At 32.2% G+C, this 22,883-nt stretch overlaps 1 protein-coding gene across 16 annotated transcripts in view; it reads right to left on the bottom strand.

The window, feature by feature from the left end:
• LOC148623477 (kinesin light chain-like) overlaps nucleotides 1–22,883 on the bottom strand; it is a 52,018-nt gene that overhangs the window by 27,670 nt on the left and 1,465 nt on the right. For 7 of the 16 annotated variants that reach the window (XM_088565300.1, XM_088565289.1, XM_088565297.1 and 4 more), the window contains exons 1-4: nucleotides 11,849–11,997; nucleotides 3,515–3,758; nucleotides 1,998–2,231; nucleotides 1,053–1,091 (exon numbers count right to left, since the gene is read on the bottom strand). In XM_088565300.1, the coding sequence (XP_088421426.1) occupies nucleotides 1,053–1,091; nucleotides 1,998–2,231; nucleotides 3,515–3,758; nucleotides 11,849–11,898 (567 nt within the window). In that variant the 5' untranslated portion in view covers nucleotides 11,899–11,997. Of the gene's footprint in view, nucleotides 1–1,052; nucleotides 1,092–1,997; nucleotides 2,232–3,514; nucleotides 3,759–11,562; nucleotides 11,639–11,848; nucleotides 11,998–13,988; nucleotides 14,052–22,883 lie in introns of those variants that run through there. The other 9 variants (XM_088565301.1, XM_088565304.1, XM_088565293.1 and 6 more) reach the window with 6 other exon arrangements.

A 22,883-nucleotide genomic window follows, 5' to 3' on the forward strand; every position in this document is an offset into this window, starting at 1 on the left:
ACATGTAGAACACATGCGTACGATATTTAAGAGGTACATTTTGATCTTGTATGAAGCTAGAACAATGAAGCTATGACGGTAACACGGCACCGATCAGCAGTATAATGTGGTGTATAATATCATATGCAAATGTAAAGTACTGAAATTACGAGTGCACAAATTTGCTAATAATACTAGTGAATTAAAAGGGAACGATATCACAAGATTAACTTTAAAAAGAAAAAAAATAAACTGGCAGTATCCATTAACTTAACTAGGCATTGCCCCTAACGGGACTAAAACCCCATGCAGCCTGTTAAACCCTGTTCATTTGGACACAATTTCATTTGGGATAAACTCAGCACTATTGACATACAATTTTTCTGCCATTCTTCGTTTGCTGGTGGTATAACTAAGACAAATAATTGATCAGAATCTACTTACAGTTTACTCCATTTAGAAAAAAACTAATAATTTTAGAATTTAAAGTTAGTGGCTGTTTTAGAATTAGCACTTGATAGTATGAGCAAAAACACACTATTAATGTTTTTTTTTTTATTATTAAAATTGCATCATCACACTCTCTTGAGTAACATACACATTTATTCTAACTACTTGATTATTACTAGTATATAATTTAATTTCAGAAGTAACACGCTTCTGATAGGATAAAAAATTTTGTCCATCATCTCATAGACCAAATTTTGTAATGTGACTGTGATGTCATCAACTTATTCCTTAAATTTTGAAACCAAAATTTGATTATAAGAAATAACTTTTATACTTTTTTATTTATCTGAAATAACCTCAATGCCTGTGGTGCACACTTGAAAATAACCTACCACACAGGTTATTTAGTGTGCACGGCATGATTGAGGTTATTTTCTCATACACTGAAAAAATATAACAGTAATTCCTTAAATAATACAGTCTATATCAACTATTTTGTCAACCATGAATCTAACATGCAAGTGTTGCCCACTATTTGCCCAAACTTCAGCTAATATTTGTATTGTTAGCAGATTATCCTTTTCAGTGCAGCAGTGTTAGAGCAAGGGAAGGCAATATTATACCTGTAGTGGTTTCATTTGTTTGATTAAATTCTCTACATCCTGAAGCAAACATAAACAAATAAAAAGATAAACAAAAGTGAGGATAGAAAAAAAGCAAAGAATAGAAATAAACACATTCATAAAGAATTAAAGGAGAAACTGCTTATAGATGATCTGAGACAAATCAGGCAACCATTTGGATGCATTTCATTAATTCAAACAAATCTACTACAAATATAATATTCTTAATGACTGTTGTTACAAATAACTATACATAGAAGTAGTGTTTACAAAAATTTAACAACACTGAACACACATGTAAACAAATTTTAGTGATACATCTAATAGGCAGTTTTTCCTCTTCATCGTCTCATTAAGGAAAAATTTTGAAACCTTTTAAGCTAAACTAAGACATACTATTACAGATAATATGTAAAGATCCATGTTAGAATCTGGCAAGCAAAACAGTATCAGATCTAACATGTAAACAGAGCATCTCATAATGATCCCTACACACTTAATTAGTGCTGATAAAGGGTGGTGGCACGATTATAAACTTTCGCAGAAATTCAATCACTCAATCAGTAAAGAGAAGAATGTGCAATACAATAAAGAGAAGTGAAAACAACTTTTCAAGCTGAATGGATTAACTCCCTTGGGTTAAATGTGATCTCCAGGACAACTTTGGGCTAGTGCAATGACCTGCAGGGCTAGTAACTTTTTATTGCTGAAAAGCCCTGGGCTAGTATGTGCATCTAGAAAATTTCAACCCCTGGCTAACACCACTTGCCTGCTTCTAACATGGATGTGTTCTTACAACACAAGCTATAACTGTGTTCAAATTTTGTACTCATTTAAAATGCTTACATGCTATAAAGCAACATCATAAGTATATTAAACTGCTAAGATGCATCAACTTTACAGGAAAATAAAGCCAAAGTATATAGGGATGAAATAAACAATTACCTGTGTTTGAGGATCATTGCCATCATATTTCTTAATTTCATTCATAAATTCTAAATGTTTTTTCTCTTCTTCTAATGTTGCTACTTTTTGTTCACTCATTTGTAATTTTTGTTGTGTATTTGCCAGTTCATCTCTTAACCAAGCATTTTCTTGACAAAGTCTTCTAACTTGTGCTCTTAGTTTTTGTTTCTCTGCTTCAACATGTTGTAAATGATTAGCTAAGGCCATCATAACCTACAAAATAGCTTACATTACTTCTTTTTATATTAAGCATTCAAAATTAAAGGCAAAACATTTCAAATAATATCCAAAACAAATATTTTTTTCACTGTTGATAATAAAAAATAAAGGTCTAGAAATAATTGGATTATCAATTTTTTCCAGGTAGATAAATTTTGTAGTTCATACCGACACACCAGAAGTACAAAAATCCAACATGTATAAAAAAAATTAAAACCCCTAAAACAGTTATGGTACAAGAGAGTAAGAAAAACTGACTGTGAAATCTACATCTATCGAGACAGGCATAAAAACAAGTCGTTGAGAATTTGACTGTGTTGTTTATTTTTTTTACATGAAGAAGAAAATGTGTCAATACAATAAATTTCACCCACACCCATAAATAAGCAGGCATTGTGTAGTAAATGTGTACCAACTTTCTTGTGGGTGTGATCTTTTCTTCACAGACAGAAAGAGTCTGAAGATTGCAGAATGATTTTGGATTGAGTGTTTGTTCTCTTTACAACACTGACTAACAGCAAAGATATAGATATAAAGTACCAGCTGGCATTGCATCTGACTGGTTGTTAGGATAATCATTGACCTTTCAGAATTTTTCTGTGTGAAAATACTTGGTCTATGCTCATTTTTTTTTTTTTTTTTTTTGGAATTCGTTACGCGTCACCTTCATATACAGCTAAAATTGCTGTTTTCAATTTAATTTATGCTATTTCCAAGTTGTTGTTTTTTTTCTTTATCATTTTTAAAGAATTTCAGTCAGTGTTTTTTTTTTTCAAATGACAGATGGCATTTGATTTAAGAATATGAAAGGGTTCAGTTGTAAAATGAGTTCTATTTATTGTTAAATATCATATATACTAATAGACCTGTAGGGTGTTATATTGTTACATATAAAAATTGTACTGATGCAAAATATTTCAGGATGTCCAAAATTTGGAAAAGAGGATAAGAACTAAGTCTGTGAAGGTTAATAAGCCTGCAGTTAATCTATGCTGTGTTGGGATTTAATTTCCTAATGCAAGATTAGCTGACATAAAAGTAAGTTTATAGTTCTATCTTATTGATTGCAGTAAATTCTTTAGAATAAGACATGTTACATAGTAAATCAATATCCTAACATATTCATGCTGTTTACAAATGTATTGTTTCACCAATTGTTTAAGCAAGTTTTAGGCTAAGAGATGGCCTCTTTAAACATATAAGTTTTATGATATTTCTGTTACATTTCATTTAAGAATGATACTGTCCAGATCATGTAAAACATATCTTGTTCATACCTGTGCCTCACTTAGTCCTAATTCTATTGTTTCTAGAGACTTTTTCAGTCTATTTGTTTTTTCTTCAGGAAGATTAGTGTCACCATTTTCACGTTTAATGGACTTCATAGAGGTCAGCAACCCATTGAGAATTTGATGATGTTCATTTTTTAATGTTTCTAGTCCTTGAATAATTGTCTTGGTATTGGCTGTAATGTCTTCCTGTGAAACTGTTGTCATTTTGCCAATTTCCTCTATCTTCTTACTAGAAAAAAAAACAACAAAAAATATTAAACTAAAACAACTGTATAAACACACCATCAAGAAAATAGCCAAAATGCCATACACTAACCCTGCAAATGGGAAAGAGAAAAACTCAATGGCCATAACCCATACAATGACCCTGGAAATAAGGAGAGAGAAAAACACACACAATGGCCCCAACCCATACACTGACCTTAGAAATAAGGAGAGAAAGAGAAAAAAAACACACAATGGCCAAAACCCATACAATGACCCCGGAAATAAGGAGAGAGGGAGAGAGAAAAAACACAATGGCCAAAACCGATACACTGACCCTAGAAATAAGGAAAGAGAGAGAGAGAGAGAGAGAGAGAGAGAGAAAAAAACACACAATGGCCAAAACCCATACACTGACCATAGAAATAAGGAAAGAGAGAGAGAGAAAAAAAAAACACACAATGGCCAAAACCCATACACTGACCCTAGAAATAAGGAGAGAGAGAGAGAGAGAGAGAGAGAGAGAGAGAGAGAGAGAGAGAGAGAGAGAGAGAGAGAGCACACAATGGCCAAAACCAATACACTGACCCTAGAAAAAACAAGAGTAAAACAAACACAATGGAAACTAGTTGACTTTCCTTTTTGTATCTCATGATTTAGAGACAAATTTCATTGACTGGAAATATGTACCACTAAATATCATTTGAAGGTTTTTTATCTACCAGTAGATACAATTAAACCCAAAAAAACTGCCAACAATGCTCATTAAATTGACACCCCAACTCTCCTATTTGATAATAGGAATCTTTTAAACTCCAAATTTATTTGGATCAAATTCTAAAATAGGAGATGCACAATGGGAATATGCAATAATGTTTCTGTGAAAGATTCAATAAATCCATTCAGTGGTGAAGGGGGAGTAATGGGTAAGAAATGGGCCCCCTCCCCTAGTCCCCATATTCATGAAGTCTTGCTATCCCAAATCCCCATAACCTTAATTAGGAGGTGCACAATGGGAATATGTAATAAAAATTCTGTGAAAGTTTCGTCTAATTCCTTTGTAGTAGGAGTAACCAATAAAAGATGGGTCATGGAAGGAAGTAGGGTCAGAAGGAAGGAAGGAAGGATGGATACTCTATCACTATATACCCACACTTTGCTAAGGGGATTCAAAAACCATAGTTCATTAGTAAACATGGTAATCCTTCAGTACTCTGCATCTCACCAAGATAAAACTTGGTTACTAAACCATAAGAGGATATTGTTCGTCAATAAGAATACTTCTTTCATGATTAAATTTCCCAATTGATCTTTAGATTTTATATAAGGTTGTTTTCCTACATCTTTTTAATGAAAATTCATTCTTTTCTTTCTTTTCTTTCTTTTACAAATGAAGATGAAACAAGTTCTTTTGTTGGATATTAAACCATAACAAATATTGGAAAATAAATCTATTTTTTCATAATAAATGGTGCACATCTTTCATATGTATAATAGCACTTTGCTAAGTTTTTATAATATAGGTCCAATAATTAAGTAGCTGTCTTTGTAACAATCATGCAAAATCTGAAAAATGTGATACACCCCAAAAAAATGCTACATATTTTTATTTTTGTAATTAAGTTGTTTTATGGATCTATACTATGAAATGTGTAATTATTCATTCTAATCTGCCTGCTCTTAGGAGATAATCGACATTGAAAATACAGTAGATTCTATTATATGTCAGCGCCATTTACAGAGTTATCTCCCTTAATTTTGGAATCTACAGTGCATTCTATATAATTTTTATCTCATAGGAGCACGGGTTATATGAAAAACCACATGTTTATATCTGTTTACTATGACATTTCAAACAAAATATCAAAAATAAAAATATGTAGGCTTTTTACCCATGAATCACATTTTGCATGATTCTTAGCTGGAGTACTACTTAAGAAGTTAGATTAGAAAAGTACATCCCCCTGTGACCTACACTTTATACAAAACAGAGGAAATAAAGTGGCTACTAGATCTGATTTTACCTTCGGTGACACTGACACTCCTATCACTATATACTCCCTACTCTGCAAATGGGGGTATAATAAGAATACACAGGTAGACTCATTGAAACACAATTATAGTTCTCCAGCAATACATTTGGACATTTGAGTAACTTGTTAACTTTGTGCTTGTTGCCATCAAATTCTTATCAATATATATAAGAATGTGGACCAATTATCATTTGAACACTAAACAACATCAATATGAGATCAGTGATGTAAATATTCAGATGAAACAGGTTTCCCTTAACCTAGACAAATCAATGATTACAGGAATGTAGCTTAACATTCCATACCTGTAGCAGATATTGATTAATCTATTATACCTATTCTAACACATTTAGTTTTACATGCATCCTGTAGTATTATAAAATTTTTAGCTTTCCCATTTAGTAAGGAGGAATCTGCTTTTTTTTTTTTGGGGGGGGGGGGTAGGGGTAGGGGGGGTTGGGATCAAAGTAAAAATAAAAGGCAGGACCAGTGAGGTGAAAAAAAAGTCCAGAATTAGAAATCAAGTCTACAAAAAGTGCAAAAAGAGGGCATTAATAGAACATTAAGTCAAACAATACATCTTGGATTTTGCTGAAAATTAAACATAGCCTGTATTTTATGGTACTTAATAACTGTACAGAGTTTAAAAAAAATCATTAGTCCGTTCTCAAACTTATCATCTGGAAACTGTCGGGAGACGGACAGATATGCAACTTTTCGGAGGGTGTTACAGAATACTTAGCCACTTCGTGTGGCTGGTAAAAAAAATTGTCATGTCGGAATAAGGAAAAAAATTATCTGATACATACCACCACTCCTACTTCCGACAATACCATAATTCCTACCCACCCCTTTCCTTTTTGCCAATATCTTTACAATCACTCCTACCTCTCCCCCCCCCACAACTATCATCATTACAACCACTTCTACATCCTCCCATATCACCATCTTACTACCACTCCTACCCCACCACCTGTATTACCAACCCACAAAAGTATTAAAGAGAAATTGCTTGCTTTCTGGCCTTATTCAGCCAAAAATTCCTTATCAGCTGAGGTCATGAACCTAAAAATCAATTCCTACAAATATGATTGAGACTAAAGCCCCAAAAATCAATACCAACCTTCCTTTTGTAGTATAGAACTTATAAAAGTTTACCCAGATCCATCAAACAACATTAAATTACAACTAGAGGCTCAAGAGAGCCCGAATCACTCACCTGGTTAACCATTTGCCTGTTTGAAAAACTTGAGGAATGAGACAGGCTAAATTAAAATCAACTAAATTGTCAATACAAGAAATGCTTTTCATAGGCATTTTCATTACCTGAACCAGAATTTTGCTAAAGGAAACACTTTTTGAATTTTTTTTCAAAAACCTGTCTTATGACCCTTAAGTTCCATTTTTAGTATAGGCAGCCATAACTATTCACGGATTAAAAATCACTACAGTCATTTTGAGCCCAATACACTAAAGAACTAATATGCTTATTTTCATTCAATGATCTTAAATGGTTTTAGAGAAGATTTTCAAAGTTGTACATGTGAAAAAAAAAAACAACAAAAACTGTTTCAGGCTTCGTAACTCCTACATTATTCAATGAATGGTTTTGAAAATTTCGGCATATGTCCTCATGATGCTTAACAATTATACCCAAGCCAGAAAATGGCTAAAGGCAACATTTTTTGAGTTATTTGCAAAAAACTGCCATCTGACCCCTATGTTCTATTTTTAGTAACGGCGGCCATGTTTTTTCATGAATCAACAATTCCAACATTCAGTTTGTGTAGGATACCCTAAGGAACATAAATGCCAACTTTTATTGAATTCTGTGCAATCAATTTTCACAAGAAGATTTTCAAAGTCACACATACGAAAAATGCAAAAAAAAACTGTTTCAGGTGTCGTAACTTCTACATCAGTTGACCAATCGTTTTGAAAATTTTGGCATTGGTCCATCTCATGATGCTGAACAATATTACCCCATACCAGAAATTTGCTGAAGGCAACAGTTGAGTTATTTGCAAAAAACTGCAATCTGACCCCTATGTTCTATTTTTAGTACCAGCGGCCATGTTTTTTCATGGATAAAAATCCCAACAGTCATTTTGTGCAGAACACCCTAAGGAACAATCATGCCAAGTTTAAAACCTGTAAATCCAGTAGTTTCTGAGAAGAAGATTTCTTAAAATTTGTCCACTACGACGACGACGACAGATGCCAAGTGATGGCATAAGCTCACTTGGCCTTTGACCAGGTGAGCTAAAAACCATACATGTGTCTACTGATGATGACAAAGACACAGATGAGGACAGTGGCAATGTCACGTTATACAATTAACCAAACATGCAGGACAGCAAAATTTTTGTGGTCATTAAACAATAAAATGTTCATTCCCTTGAAATTATAAGCATGTTAAATACCAATAAATAATACAAAGAAAATTAGCAGGAACAACATACCAAATCTGCTAAAATCTGCAAACAAAACAGCAACACTTTGGATGATTTTTTGTTACGTGCAATGACAATGCCAAGCAAGAAAATACAAAAAAAGAACGGCCTTTAAATGGACACCACTGGGTAAAAGAAAGCTGGAAAGACCTGGGAAGAGAATCATCAAAACAGGACTGCAAGTGCTAGAATACACCTTAGGACATGCTTAGCACGTGGCCAAATGACAGAAACAAAAACAGGAAGCTTGTTGGTGCCCTTCTGTTTCATCAGAGAAGATAAGTACAGTAGGTCATCTCCAATTCAATTTTGTAATGTTGTTTTATTTAATAGCAAAGAAAGTCTATTCAACATTCTTAACAAAAAGTTTGTCATCTTGTAGTGTTATGCTTGCTATATTTTATACCTTATTGTTCATATCTTTTGACAAAACAACAGTTTGTAAAAAAAAGCAAAAAGAAAACACACTATGTTCTAATACCCTTCATGTTTTGATGTATACCAGCTCAGGGATATGCAATACTGGTACCTGGTAACAATGTCACTATCTCTAACAAAGGTTAATGATTATTGGCCAATAAAATTCTTTGCCAAGTTGCAGTAATCACATAACACAAGTGGTAGACATGGACACAACAATAACTTTGAACAAGGCAATAGTCATGTCTCATTAGTTAATAATTTCCTATTTATTTCAATCTAAGACATCAGCAAACATGAAATACAAAGGGCACATTAATACATCTTTATTCATTTTTAACAAGATGTATTAATAAAACATATCCATAATTATACCATGTATATAAATATGAGCACATTGTATTAAGTCCATTTATAGCTTTTCCATTACAAAAAACTCTAAGCTTCAAAATTTTCAGTTCAAATTAGTAAACAGGATTTTAGCAACAAACTCTTTGTTGTATAAGTATAGGATTAATGAATCACAAATGTGTACTTTCTGTAATGAAACTAAAGAGAGCATTTTCCACCTATTTTGAGAAAGCAGACTTAGTAATACATGTAGTACAAATGTATTTGGCTAAGTGCAAAAGACCTGTTACAAAAATGTGGTTATGAAATCAACCATATTACATATAAAGACAAACTTTTTGGCATTAGAGATATTGATGATCTAAATATTGTTGATCGTATCTTTCTTTTCACGAAACATTATATACATGTATATATAAATGTAGATGTACTGGTGATATGCCTTGTATGAAAAGTGGTTTGGAATATTTGAAATAGTGTATTAAGATAGAAATATTAAGTCAGATGTATGCCAACTCTGCACAAGAAATCTATTATTGTAAAAGATAATTGCCCTTGCAAACTGCTCTTGGTGTCAGTTAAAACAAATACTGTAATATCTTGCAAGAAAACATTGTTTTTTTTTTTTTTCTTTCTTTGTAGTTTGTAATATACATTGTGATTTTCAGTAAATATGTGTCAGTACTTTCCATGCTTTAAAAATAAACAAATTACAAAAAAAAGTTTATTACAGCAAACATTCTGATTTTGTTAAAAAATTGCAACTCTATATTTCCAGTCAGATATTTGTAATTCACTAAAACAAAAAAAAAAAGGTTATACCGGGTAGTAAGGCAGCTAAACAAATTATTTGGGACATTAAAATTTGATGGTAATATTCACAACTACATGAACATATACTGTCCATACTAGTTTCATGATATAAGGTTGAGTTGTTTCTGGGGAGTTCTTTAGTAGTATATTTTGAGAATTTTTTAGTTCAAAAGAGCATAACTCCGGCAAAATTTAAGGATACAAATTCCCTAGTATTATTCACAACTATTTATTCTGTCCTTACTGCCTACCTAGTTTCATGAAATGTTGAGTTGTTCAAGAGAAGTTGCCCTGACAAACTGTGTGACATGGAAAACACAAAGCAATTTCTCATATTAAATACAGCTTTGACACACTCTTTCATAACTTGAAGGATTTAAATAATTTTGACAAAATCAAAGAAAAGTAAGACTAGACACCAGCTGACACGTTTGTGACATATATCCTACTTGTAGTTGAAATATTATCAAAATCCTTATCCCAAATGGTTTAAAATTTGTCACAAAAAGAGAACAAAAAAACTTGTTTTTTCTCTTACAAGTATTATAATTTCTGTTTAACTCATAAAAATATTACAATTTGTCCTAAGAAAAAGTCAATAGTTTGTAATTCAAAGTTATTTATATCAAATTCTTGAATGATGGATTTTTAGAATATAATTAATTACAATCAAAAGATGGTAAATATGTATTGTTATTTAGATCTCTTTTGCAAAAAGTATGTATACACTCTACTGACACAGAAAAAAACTTTACTAACATCATAAAAAAAAAACATTCATCTTAAATACAGCCTTTTTTTATATCAAAATTAGTAGAATGCATTTAAGACTTTTTGCAACTGATGCAATCTTTGTGACACAAAATAATGAATTTAGTAGGAACAATTTTCCATGGCATCAGAATAAATGAAAAACAGGAAATTTCATTTTATGCTTCCATATATTAGTTTTTATCATGGATTATTTTTCATTAAAATCTACTTTTCATATATACCATTACCATTTAGTATGGTTTTGTATCTTGTCTGATAATGATATCAGTATACATATCAATGTGGTACAAGTAGTTGTACCTAGTCCTAAATGTTGACATACATGTACATCCCATCCACTTCATCACATTAAAATGGTTTTCTCCATATTTTAATTTTTTCTTCCTATAATAAGTTGAAATTAACTGGAAATACTATGAGCAGTCTCACTAAGAGAATACCCACTCTTCAAATGGAATTAAATGCTTGTTGGATTATCTCCCTTTGGATTTTTCCTACAGTAATTATATTCCTTCATGCACATCTGCATGATACACAACCTTCTTATAAAATTTCATCAAAATCAACTGGGGGTTTTAGAAGGAGTTGCACATACATGTACAAGAAATGTGGACTGACAGACAGACAAGGTGATTCCTAAATACCCCCACAAACTTTGTTTGCAGGGGATATAAAATATGAACAACAAATCTTTGAAAATTGTTGTTTTTCGTCTTCAACACACCCTAAAACAAACTCTTTCATGTGCAATAAAGAATTATATTGACCAGCAGTTCTGAACACTCAAGTTCAAAGATATATTCTTAACAATATGTATACCTGTTAGTACATACGTCAGGAACAAAATACTTAATGGAAATCAGATTACTAATTTGCCATATTTAATACCAGATCTAACCTGCATATTTTTTTTCTGCTGTCAAAATGTCCTTAAATAATTAACAATATCTTTAGAAATTAAAAATCAGAAGGTAAAGGATTTTACCTGTGCTCAGCAACAAGAAGATGACTCAACAATCATCCCCAAAGATGACGCCACAAGTTTCCACTTATTGATCTACATTTTTATTTTCATCTGTTGCAATTTTTAATCTATGTGATTGAACAGCTGTGATACAGCATACAAGACTTGAGGGTATAAACAAATTGTATACCCAAATAGTCTTCTTTAGTGGTTTTCATAATGAGACTACATATGATTAAAAAACCTAAGTGGTTTTATTCTAATGCTAGGAAAAGAAAATACCAGTAATACAAATAAGGTGACTTACATCCTATAGGCCTTCATAGTCTCTGTCTCCATGATAACTTCAGTTGACATTTTTTTAGGTTTAGGACTTATTTTCTAATCAACACAAACAGCTTCCATATCAGGACGAATTTCTAGGAAAACATGGCTTCCCTTATTGATTTATAATCAGGGATCATATAAATTAACCTCTGTCAGTTTTACAGACATCTTTGAAAAAAGAATCCAAACAAAGAACAAACATCTTCATATTTGTAAATTTAATCAAATACAATAGAATGTAAAATTAAAAAAGAATAATTGCAACATCGAAGATGAATTGAAAAAAAACCCATTTCCACCTTTACTGACAATAGACTCTTCCAATACCCAAGCTTCAATGGAAGATGGATTTTTATATTGATTAGGAAACATCCATGATGTCATGCATTGAATAATTTATCCAGTAATAAAATTATTGTAATATGGTTTCAACTTGTGGTCCGAAAAAGAAAGTTTCAAAATTAAGATTACATGTAAGGGTGTATATATGTACATAATCAACTGGGATTACAAATGTAAGAAAAATATCAAAATAGAAAATTATATGTTAGTTAATAAGCAGTGAATTATAATTCAAATTACTTTTTTCCAAGTAAGTCCCAAATTAAAAAAAAAATTATGGAATATTATGTTGGAAATGTGACACACTTGAGATTTTGAATGCATGAATATCTGAAGCTTGAGTGGGCTAATTTTCAGTTGAAGTCTTCAAATTCAGAAAAAAGCTCAACAGTCCAGGCAAATAATATTACCATGATTATGGTCTGCAGATAAAATTTGCAAACAATCAGGAGTTAAAGCCCATTTAATGAACGTGAAAAATACTCCATGTACAACAGCTTGATATGACTGCAAATGATTAATCCTAAACATAGACACTATAATAAATGTTGACAAACTTTCACCTTTGCATTTTGATTTTAACATTTGACAGAGGATAGGCTTTAGACACAGAGAAAATATGATAACACAAAATAACTCTCGAGACCATCAGAGAAGAAATTGCATGTAGACTAATTTTGACATTTTTTATCTACATGTGTATATTTAAGATATTGCACATCAGTAAGAATTATTTTTTAAATAAAGAATACTCAACTTTAGTTCTACCTCTGTACTATCTTTTTAGCAATGGCTGACATCATGTCTTGTCAACAACCAATCAACAGACAATACATGGCAGGTAAAAGAAATACCTACTTCAATTGGGTTTATTATTTAATTACAATGACATGCTAAGGCCAAAAAAATAAGTCTTGTTTCCTGCTACCGAATTGGCAGATAGAAACAAATGGGTAGCCTTGGGCTGACATTTTCCCAATGGGGTTGTGGTCTCTTTGACATATACACCTTAGTCCTATTCTCCTTATAAATTGTATGAAATTCTTGTTTTAGGCCCCTTGCTGAAATAAATGGGGCCAAAACCCTCAAAATCAACCTTCCTATTGTAGTTTGGAACCTTGTTATACATGTAAATACCAACCAATATGAATTGAATACTCAAATTATTGCATGAAAACCAAGCACCTACTGACAACAACAACACCGACCTGGTACACAACTGCAAATTTTTTTGCTGTTGTATAAATAGCAGTCGACTCAAATCTTTGATTATAAGTCCAGATCTTAATTTTGTATACAACAATGATCTGAAATATTTTAACTATATCAAAGTTGAAATATCAAATGATAGTAAGAAATGGACTTACACAGTGTAGTGTATGTAGTGTGCAGAAATAGTAGGGAATAGTCTGAATTGCCAGTGACATAATGTTATTTTGACCCCTCCAAGAAACTAAATCTATTTTCAGTAATAGTGACCTCATCATCAAATTAAGAGTTTTTCTTGTCAATTATGCTTTCTCTGTAGAAGTTTTTGATCCTGTCCATCATGGCTGAGTAAAGTTCTATGACAAATAAATTAAAGACAAATGGAAACCTAAATTCTATAGCACAGACTGCAGCAAGATGTTTTTCTACCAAAAGCATTCTAGAATTACTGTAAAACATATAAACAGACTGGAAGATATGGTAGTCAAATCATTACACCTTAATATTTTTTTATCAAAAGGTAGACTATACTGATAAATGTATACAATTTTTTCTAGTAAGAACATTACCGACTATCATCAACAGCTAATTCAGATTTTTCTTTTGAGGAATCCATGCTACATGCAATTCACCTGAAAATAAGTAAAAAAAAATCATACATAGAAACCTATTCTAATTTGAGCAAACAAACTATTGTTAAAGAACAAAGTTCCAATCCCCCATTCACTGCAATAATGTTCCACGTGATTGTCCCCCACCCATTTTGTAAGCCTTTAATAATATTTCAAGATTTATTAATTAGTCATAGACGTTCATTATAGAAACATTCTGTATGGATTTCATCAAAATGTGTTTAAGGAATGTTCTTAATTTTTAGCAGGTTATAAAAAATGTCAACTGGTCCAAATAAGGTTATTGAGTATAACCTGTTAAAAAATTAAAAACATTCCTTCTAATTCTATTTGTATTCGGTGATAGTCCAATCTTAATAATTGATAATCAAAACATTATTGCAGAGTGTGGACCAATCGATGATAATGACATCAAAGTACCAAGCTAGGTTATTTTGTGTAGCCAGGTTATACAAAATAACCTGGTTTGCTCAAAGAGAACCAAACAATCAGAAAGCATGTAACAAATCATATTAAACTATCAAGAGATGCATGCATGAGAGCACTTACTAAACCTTCTTTTCAAGAAACTTCTATTTCCAAGGGAGGTAACTCTCATAATATCCGACAGACATCAAGGATATTCAAACTGGCCTAAGTAATTCATATTGGCAACCTATATATAGTCTGGTATAAACATTATCAAAACAATAGAGAAATAAGTCAGAGAGCACTTCGTAACTTCAATTTTCATGGGAGATAACTATCCACTTACCACTTCCAGGTCAAATGGCCACCCCTCTATGTGGTACCAAAAATACACTGAACCTAAATCTATGCATTGTAAGTGCATTATCTGTGTGTTTTATCGATCAAAAGTAGTCAAAATAAAGCTGTGAATGTGTACTTTAAAATCATATTGTAATTTACTGTATGAATATTGTTTCCATGTGTGAGTACTTTGCCTCCATGCTGTCAGTTAGCAGAAAAGGTAACAAGAGGCTCTATAGAGCCTGAATCACTCATCTGGCAAACCATGCCTTATTAACTAAGAAGTAAAGATATTACGCTTTGTTACCATGTCTGACCAAAAAAGAAATGAAGAATAGTATATATTGATGAATGCTGCAAGTTCAACTCAGTACCTCAGGCACTGAAAAAAGTTGGAAACGCTTACAGTGTTTTTAGAATCCCCAGAAAAAATTTTGGCAGGGCCCCTCTATGCCCTGATATCCCATCGGGACATAGGGTGGAGGGCCATTAGCTTGCCATACATTTACCGAAAAAAGAACATAAAATGAAGTTATATCATGGCTATACACCATTTTCATCATCACCATTCAACCGTACTGTATAAACCAAATAATTTTGAAATCAAAGCAAATATATCAAGGGGCTCCAAGGAGCCTGAATCCTCACCTGGTTAAATTTTGCCTTTAAGGACTATAAATTTAACAAGAAGTTGTCCAACAATTTTGACTCCAGAAGACTTTGGAAGGACTTATCATAAGGATCATTTCAGAAATTGAAAATTTCTTTCTATCATAGTTTTCAAGATATTGGCTGAACACTAAAAAATTAAAAAAAAGTCACTTTTCCCTTTTCAAGGGCAATAACTCTTACAAGGAGTTATCTGACAACTTTTAACCCTGAAGACTTCTGTAGTCCTAATAATGAAGATCCTTTTAGCTATTGAAAGAATTTGGCTAAACCTAATGGCTTTGGAGATATATGCAAAAAACTACTGTCTGACCCCTATGTTCTATTTTTAGAAATGGCAGCCATGTTTTTCAACAGATCAAAAATCCCCACATAAGTTCTATACATGATACCCCACAGAACATTCATACAAAGTTTGGTTCCAACTGGTCAAGTAGTATCAGAGGAGAAGATTTTTGAAAGAAATAACATTAAAAATAGCAAAAAACGTTGAAAAAGGGCAATAACTACAACACAGCTTCATAGATTAAAATGAATATTTGAGCGCAGATAGATCTCATCATGCTGAACACTTTTACCCAGTCAGAATTTGCCTAAAACTAACAATTTTGGAGATATATGAGAAAAACTACTGTCTGACCCCTATGTTCTATTTTTAGTAACGGTGGCCATGTTTTTTTGATGGATCAGAAATGCCCACATTAGTTCTATGCAGGATACCCCAAGAAACTTTCATACCAAGTTTGGTTCCAATTGATCATGTAGTTTCTGAGGAGAAGAGTTTTGAAATATTGTTAACGACGACGACGGACACCATGTGATGGCAATAGCTCACATTGCTTTCGGCCAGGTGAGCTAAAAAGGACAATGACTCCAACATAGCTTCACAGATTAAAATGAAAATTTAAAAAGAGATAGATTTCATCATGTTGAACATTTTTATCCACTTCAGAATTAGGCTAAACCTAACAGTGTTGGAGATATATGTGAACAACTTCTGTCTGACCCCTATGTTCAATTTGTAGTAACCAGAGCCATGTTTTTTTAAGGATAAAAAATCCAACATCGGTTCTATGCAGAATACTGTAAGGAACATTCATACTAAGTTTGGCTTAAATTGGCACAGTTGTTTCAGAGGAGAATAATTTTAAAAACAGACAAAGACGGACGCCAAGTGATGGCAATAGCTCACATAGCCCTTTGTGACTTTGGTGGGGTTTTGACATGCATGAATCACCTGCTACTTTACTAAAATTAAATTCGTTTTAGTTAATTACAACATTTACAGTATAAAAAACAGGAACAAAACCAGTGACTTACTGTAAAATTTTCACACTTCAAACATTATGGACAAGAACTCACTTACATATACAATGTATATGTACATGTTATGGTTACATGTACATGTATGGTCAGATTAGTTTTTGTATTATTTAATTAGCTGTGAACTTTCAAACTGTATAACATTAATACCCAGTGGAAATCATCTTCAGAAGTGACCAACTCTTTTCAACCAAATTCTCCCCTTTAATTTTCCAAACACCATATTTTCAAGGTGTCTAACAAGAGGCAGGTTACCTGCTAAGCCTCGATATTTAAGATTGAAGCCAATCAAAGGTAACTTTGACATTGATTGCCAGCAGCTGAAGGGATATACAATTAATCCATTTAATTACTAATTAGTCAACCTAACAAATAAATTTCAGTGGCAGTATTCTCCCCAGGATTTTTGGATAGCGCTGTATTTAGCGCACATGACATGACATTTCCGTGTCAAAAGTGCCACATCATATTATATATATTATTTATAAACTGATCTGTGTATTCAAATGTACTTTGCTGTTTATGACAATATGAATTATTCATAACTAATAATTTTTTTACCACTGAACTTGAAGTAATAATAACTTGAATACTGTTTTTTTTCTTATTTATATTTAACACGAAGATTAAAGATATTCTATCAAATAATAAGTAATTTTCATAAACATTTCCTCTAATTCATATACATTTATTGATGTTGACCAGAAAATTTTAGCTGACATCAAATCCATTAGAGGTAACGATCTTTCATTTGTTTAGGGGGCCTCTTTTGAATGTGATATTCATTTGATTAAGAACATTCTCTATTAAAGTCTTTTTTTCTAGTCTTTGTAACTTTCAAATATATTTATAAATTTAGAATTATCTAATCATGTAGATGTACTAGACTACTCTGGTCTTAAAATTCATGTTGTCATAAGTCCATGTTCATTCATTACACATGTGGTACAATTTTTAGACTTGGGGAATTTTAATACCTATTTTTTTAATTGATTTTCCAGTCAAAAATCATGTGTTCTCGAGAGTTGAAGGATGATACACAACATCGTGACAATTTAAACAAAAGGCATCAATTTCCATTTTTCTTTTCAAAGTGATTAGGAAGTATCTAGAGGAATAAATAATATTATTTTAGAATATATTATGTTCTGTTACAAGGTAAATCAGGCTCCAAATGCGAATGAAAATTTCTTGTGATTGTCCAACATTCAACCTTGCATTTATAAATAGCCACCTGCTTTTGGTCAGAGTTGAGTTACCTTTGATCATAGTCAGTTTTGACTGGCTCAGTACATAGATATTCGTACCTGATTGACATCTCCCTTAAAATAAATTTGTGGTCAGGTGGGGGGACTGATTAAGATCAGATGTAAATATTTATTGAGCCAATCAAAATTGACAATGGTCAACAGTAATGTGCATATGGCTTAAATGAAAAATTAAAGACTTGATAGTCTGCTAAAATCACATACTTATTTCAGAAACTGATTTACAGATTTGTTTGACTAATTTTGAAATTATTTGTCACAATTTTTGATTAAATACTACTTAACATAACTTTTTTATTGTATAAAATTGTATAGCAAACATCACGTGTAAATTACTTAGTAAACTTCCGGCTGTCCTGTTGTAAAAAAATGTTGAATAAACTAAGTTTTTTCCATGATTTGAAGGATAGTATGAACAATTTTTTTTTAAATTACGGATGTTAGGATGCAGCTGATATTGTGAGGACGAGTGCTGCGGACAGTGTTTTAACTTGACACGTCCAGCAAGTTTTTCTTGCGTCCAGGACACATGTACGTGCCTTATCGAGAACCCTGGGTACTTGTACATGTATGTCATGAATGAAGGAATTATTTTGATGAATTGACAATGATAATTCATCAGAGGACTTAATACTGTCATACTTAAAAAAATTAGAATATTTTTTTGGTACCTATTTTGGCCCTAACTTCTGAAAATTGGCGAAAAAAATAAGGAGCTGGCGATTTTTCTGGGGACAGAATTTTGGAGGCAAGAGCAGCCTGTTTACCTGTTAAAAGAATGTTTACAATTCACACAACAAGGTTTATTTCCATCAGGTAGTGACTAAAACACTTTGAAATGCTATATTAACAAAATAAAATGGCTGGCCTTTGTTTACACTTATCTAATTGTTTTTGGTGAGAAAATTGGTAAATAAATAGAACGAAAAATTCCTAGTCTAAAAATAGCACACATGGTAATGAAACTGACATAATCGAGAAAAATATTATAATACTGAATAGACTCATTCATTTCAAATGAGTCCTTATATCCTGACATCAAGTAGGGAGTTAATAAAAAAATAAAACAGTTACAGAAGTAGTCTTTTTTTAATTTTCCAGTCAAGTAGTTGTTATTGTAATTTCATGAATTACATGACAACAATAGAGAACAATGAGACGGACAAATGCTACATGATTCATAAGAATGAAGATAAAACTGAAAATTTGTACTTGTACATGTATATCAAAATCTAATTTTTTCAGCAATAATAAATACATGTAGGACCACTAAAATCATACACAGCAAGTCAAAATGTATAAATGTCTTTCTCATTTGAAGTACAACTGTCAGGCGCATAGCTACCTTTATGGCAAAATGCCCGGGCGTACACATCAACAAAAAAAAATCATTAGGGATGTTGCACATTCACCGGGAAGTTCCTATAAAAGTAGAGAAAGTAATTGACAGTATTCAGGGGTCGCGCTGGGCTTCGCCAATGTCGCAATTTGCAATTTTTTATTTCATCTGCCGACAAAAATAGCCAGTTGGCGATTTTCTTGGCGCCTAGGTTTTGTATATTAAAATTGACAGGAAGTTTATCAGCAACAGATATTCTCTCTAATTTTGTGTTGACACCTGGTCAGAGTTAATTGACTATGTACAATGTACGACTGAAGGCAATTCAAGGTAATTAGACCAGGCGACTGTGACTGACAATATCCTAATGGGAGGTGTCAATCAGATGCAAATATATTATTGAGCCAATCAAAACTCTCATCATCTGGTTAAAGGTAAACACAATTAAGGCCATGTGCACATAGCTACACACAAGTTTCACAGCCCTGTTAAACCATGTAATACATTCAGAAACAGATTTACTTAATAACAGAATTAAATCCAATTAACAATAATTATCCTATTAGGAAGTGTCTAAATACTTCGAAATGAAAGAATTAGTAAAAGAAAATGGATGACATTTGTTTATACTTTTGCCATGTGACTTTTTGGCAGGAAATTCGGTTAATAGAATGGGGATTCCCAAATCTAATTAAAGAAATGCTATTCAGATATCAAGATAATGGTCCATGGTACAAAATGTAGTTTGATAGAAATTTTATCACTTGAGAAAAAGAATCAAGTTTGTTAAAAATAAAAAAAATATTATACTGCATTAGATAAATTAGACAATAAAGGACAAAGGTGAATATGTTTTAAAATCATTGACTAAATGAGAATAGTAATATAAAGTCTTTGATAGAAGTAAAATACCTGTTTCTGGAGTAGTACTTTATTATTTTATGCATATGAAAGTGACAGACTAGAGCAAAAAAACTGCTTTATATATGCATCAAGAGTGAATGTTGGGTACATGTACAAATGTATGTCATGAATGAAGAGGTTATTTTGATGAATTGACAAAGATAATTCATCAGTGGACTTATACTGTCTTTTTTTTTTTTAAAAAGTATATTTTTTTTGGCACCCTTTGGCACTAATTTCTGAAAACTGGCGACAAAAAATGGCAGCTGGCGATTTTTCTGGCAACAGAATTTTGGAAGCCAGAGCTGCCCCTGAGTATTCCATCACACAAAAACAGGAAGAAGGCCCTCATTTATTGAACTGACTAGAACTGTAAACTCTTCTGAAACCAGTGTAGAGGTTGACTGATACCTGCACGATGTGTTTTTTTTTCATATGCATTTTTTGATATCAATATTGATACTTGTAGTTGATCTGTATAATACACAAATTTAAACATTTCGCTATTTAATGAATTTAAACTTATCTTGCTAATATAAGCAAATCACTGATAATGAAAGGATACCAGATAATGCTCCCTCAACCCGCTGGGGCCTTAAGTGGTCCCCAGACCACTCACCGTAAAATAGGCGTACGTATTGATTAACTATAGCTACATGTACGCCACTGACTGTAATTATAGGGGTTAAATTTTGGCACACACAAGAGTGACTGGTACCTGGTATACATAACCTACAACCTAAATTAAATACTTTTGGTGGTATAATTCTTTTCTACGTTATTTAAATGTACATTGAATAAGTTTTTTCATGAAAAATGTTGTTTTTATTCATACAAAAAATGTATTACAACACTTTCTACATCTGTAATAATCAATATGGTGTTAGACTGAAATGCCACATTGGTTATTACAGACTCGTTGGGTAGCTAGAAAGTGTTGGAATATTCATAAAAACCTTTTTTTTTCAATAAAAACTTATTTCAAGTATGTTTCAATATCATAGTGAGCAATTATATCACCAAAAACATAGGTTTTGGGATACATATACATGTACATGGTTTTCAGTTATTCAACCTACCCAAAAGTGACTAACGGTTTTAAAATCCTGGCTAAAACCCTGCATATATCATAAGAAATTTTGGAAGTATGTTATAACAGGGCTGTCAAAAATTATCAAAGGTGTTTTAATTGATGTTTTTCAGAAGCGTTTAAGATTTTACCTTCTTCATATTAATTAGAAATCTATAATTAAAGAGATATGAAACTTGCTAATTAGCCAATTTATCAATAAAATGATCACACAGCGGAGAACGAGATTTCCGAACCTTCCCATTTATTTAATAAACTTCTTTTTCCCCTTTTGATGAAACTATCTGATATAAATTGTAGCAGACACCCAGGAGATGTAAAAAATAGGAAACTGAATATTTGATTCAATTATCTTTAAGAACAAAAATATTGTGATAGGCTAATGTCAAAATATGAATTTAATTTTGAATAATTTTCATTTTCATAAAAATCCGGGAGATAGATAACTTGTTTTCAATACTCCTTTTTTAGGTTACAGACCACCAATTCAACCAATGAGCATTTGGAACGTACGCAAAAATAGTCCTACACAGAAATTACCCCTGTTCCTCATAGTGCTGTGAAAAAAGTTCTCATCTTATTAAAAAAATTTAAACAGTTTCTGAAAGGAAAAACATTTCTGTACATTTTATAGGTGCATTTTGCTTCTTGTGATGTGAAGCCTAATCTCCATAATGATTTTTAAATATACCCCTATCTTGTGAAAACACTGGGATTTCCCATGCTATTTATAGACCCTTCACTTCCGGTGACCAGTACTGCACTGCAAGTCTGCTAACCCCACATGCCATTCTGAGGATTGTGAGCTGACATATGTAGAATCATGCTGATATATAGTCCTCTGCAGGTTAAAGTTAAGGTAAAGTCCAGAGAAGCCATTGAATATTGTGAAATTAGCATAGAAGCCTATGGGAAGTGGAATTAGTGGTTTTTAGCCTTAAGCTGAAGCCATGGCAAAATGAAAAGTTTCTTGAAATAGCTTTAAACTACTTGAAGATCTTGTTAACTTTGCCATGAGAAGAATACACTACAAAAATCCTTCAAAATATGCATTTTTTTAAGTTATAGGTCCAAATTATGGAAAATTTGTCTTTTTGGCTGATTTTTATGTCCTATCTTGTAAAAAAAGTAGAAAATTTAGTAAAAATATCAAATATTAAACTTTGAGGGCTATATTTACCTAAATATGGTGGTAATAAGCAATTGAAATCAAGTTTTGTGTAGATTTGAGCAAAAATTAGGTTTGAAATGAGGAAAAACTCACTTTCATTACTGCGGTTAAGGCCATATAAGCATTCCCCTATGACAACATGGAAAATCCATTATTGAGTACTTTTTTTGCTTTAGGTGCCCTTTACTGGTCATGTTTTAATGTGAAAACACTGTATTTACAAATTTAAAGCCAAATATATCACCTTTTGTGAAAATTTAAAGATTTAGGATTTTTGACATGTGATCAAGAAAAAGGGGGAGGCATGCCAGAAATAAAT

The sequence above is a fragment of the Perna viridis genome, chromosome 2 (genome assembly GCF_037379345.1).
Source record: "Perna viridis isolate PV_CMFRI_1.1 ecotype Kerala chromosome 2, ASM3737934v1, whole genome shotgun sequence".
Lineage (NCBI taxonomy): Eukaryota > Metazoa > Mollusca > Bivalvia > Mytilida > Mytilidae > Perna > Perna viridis.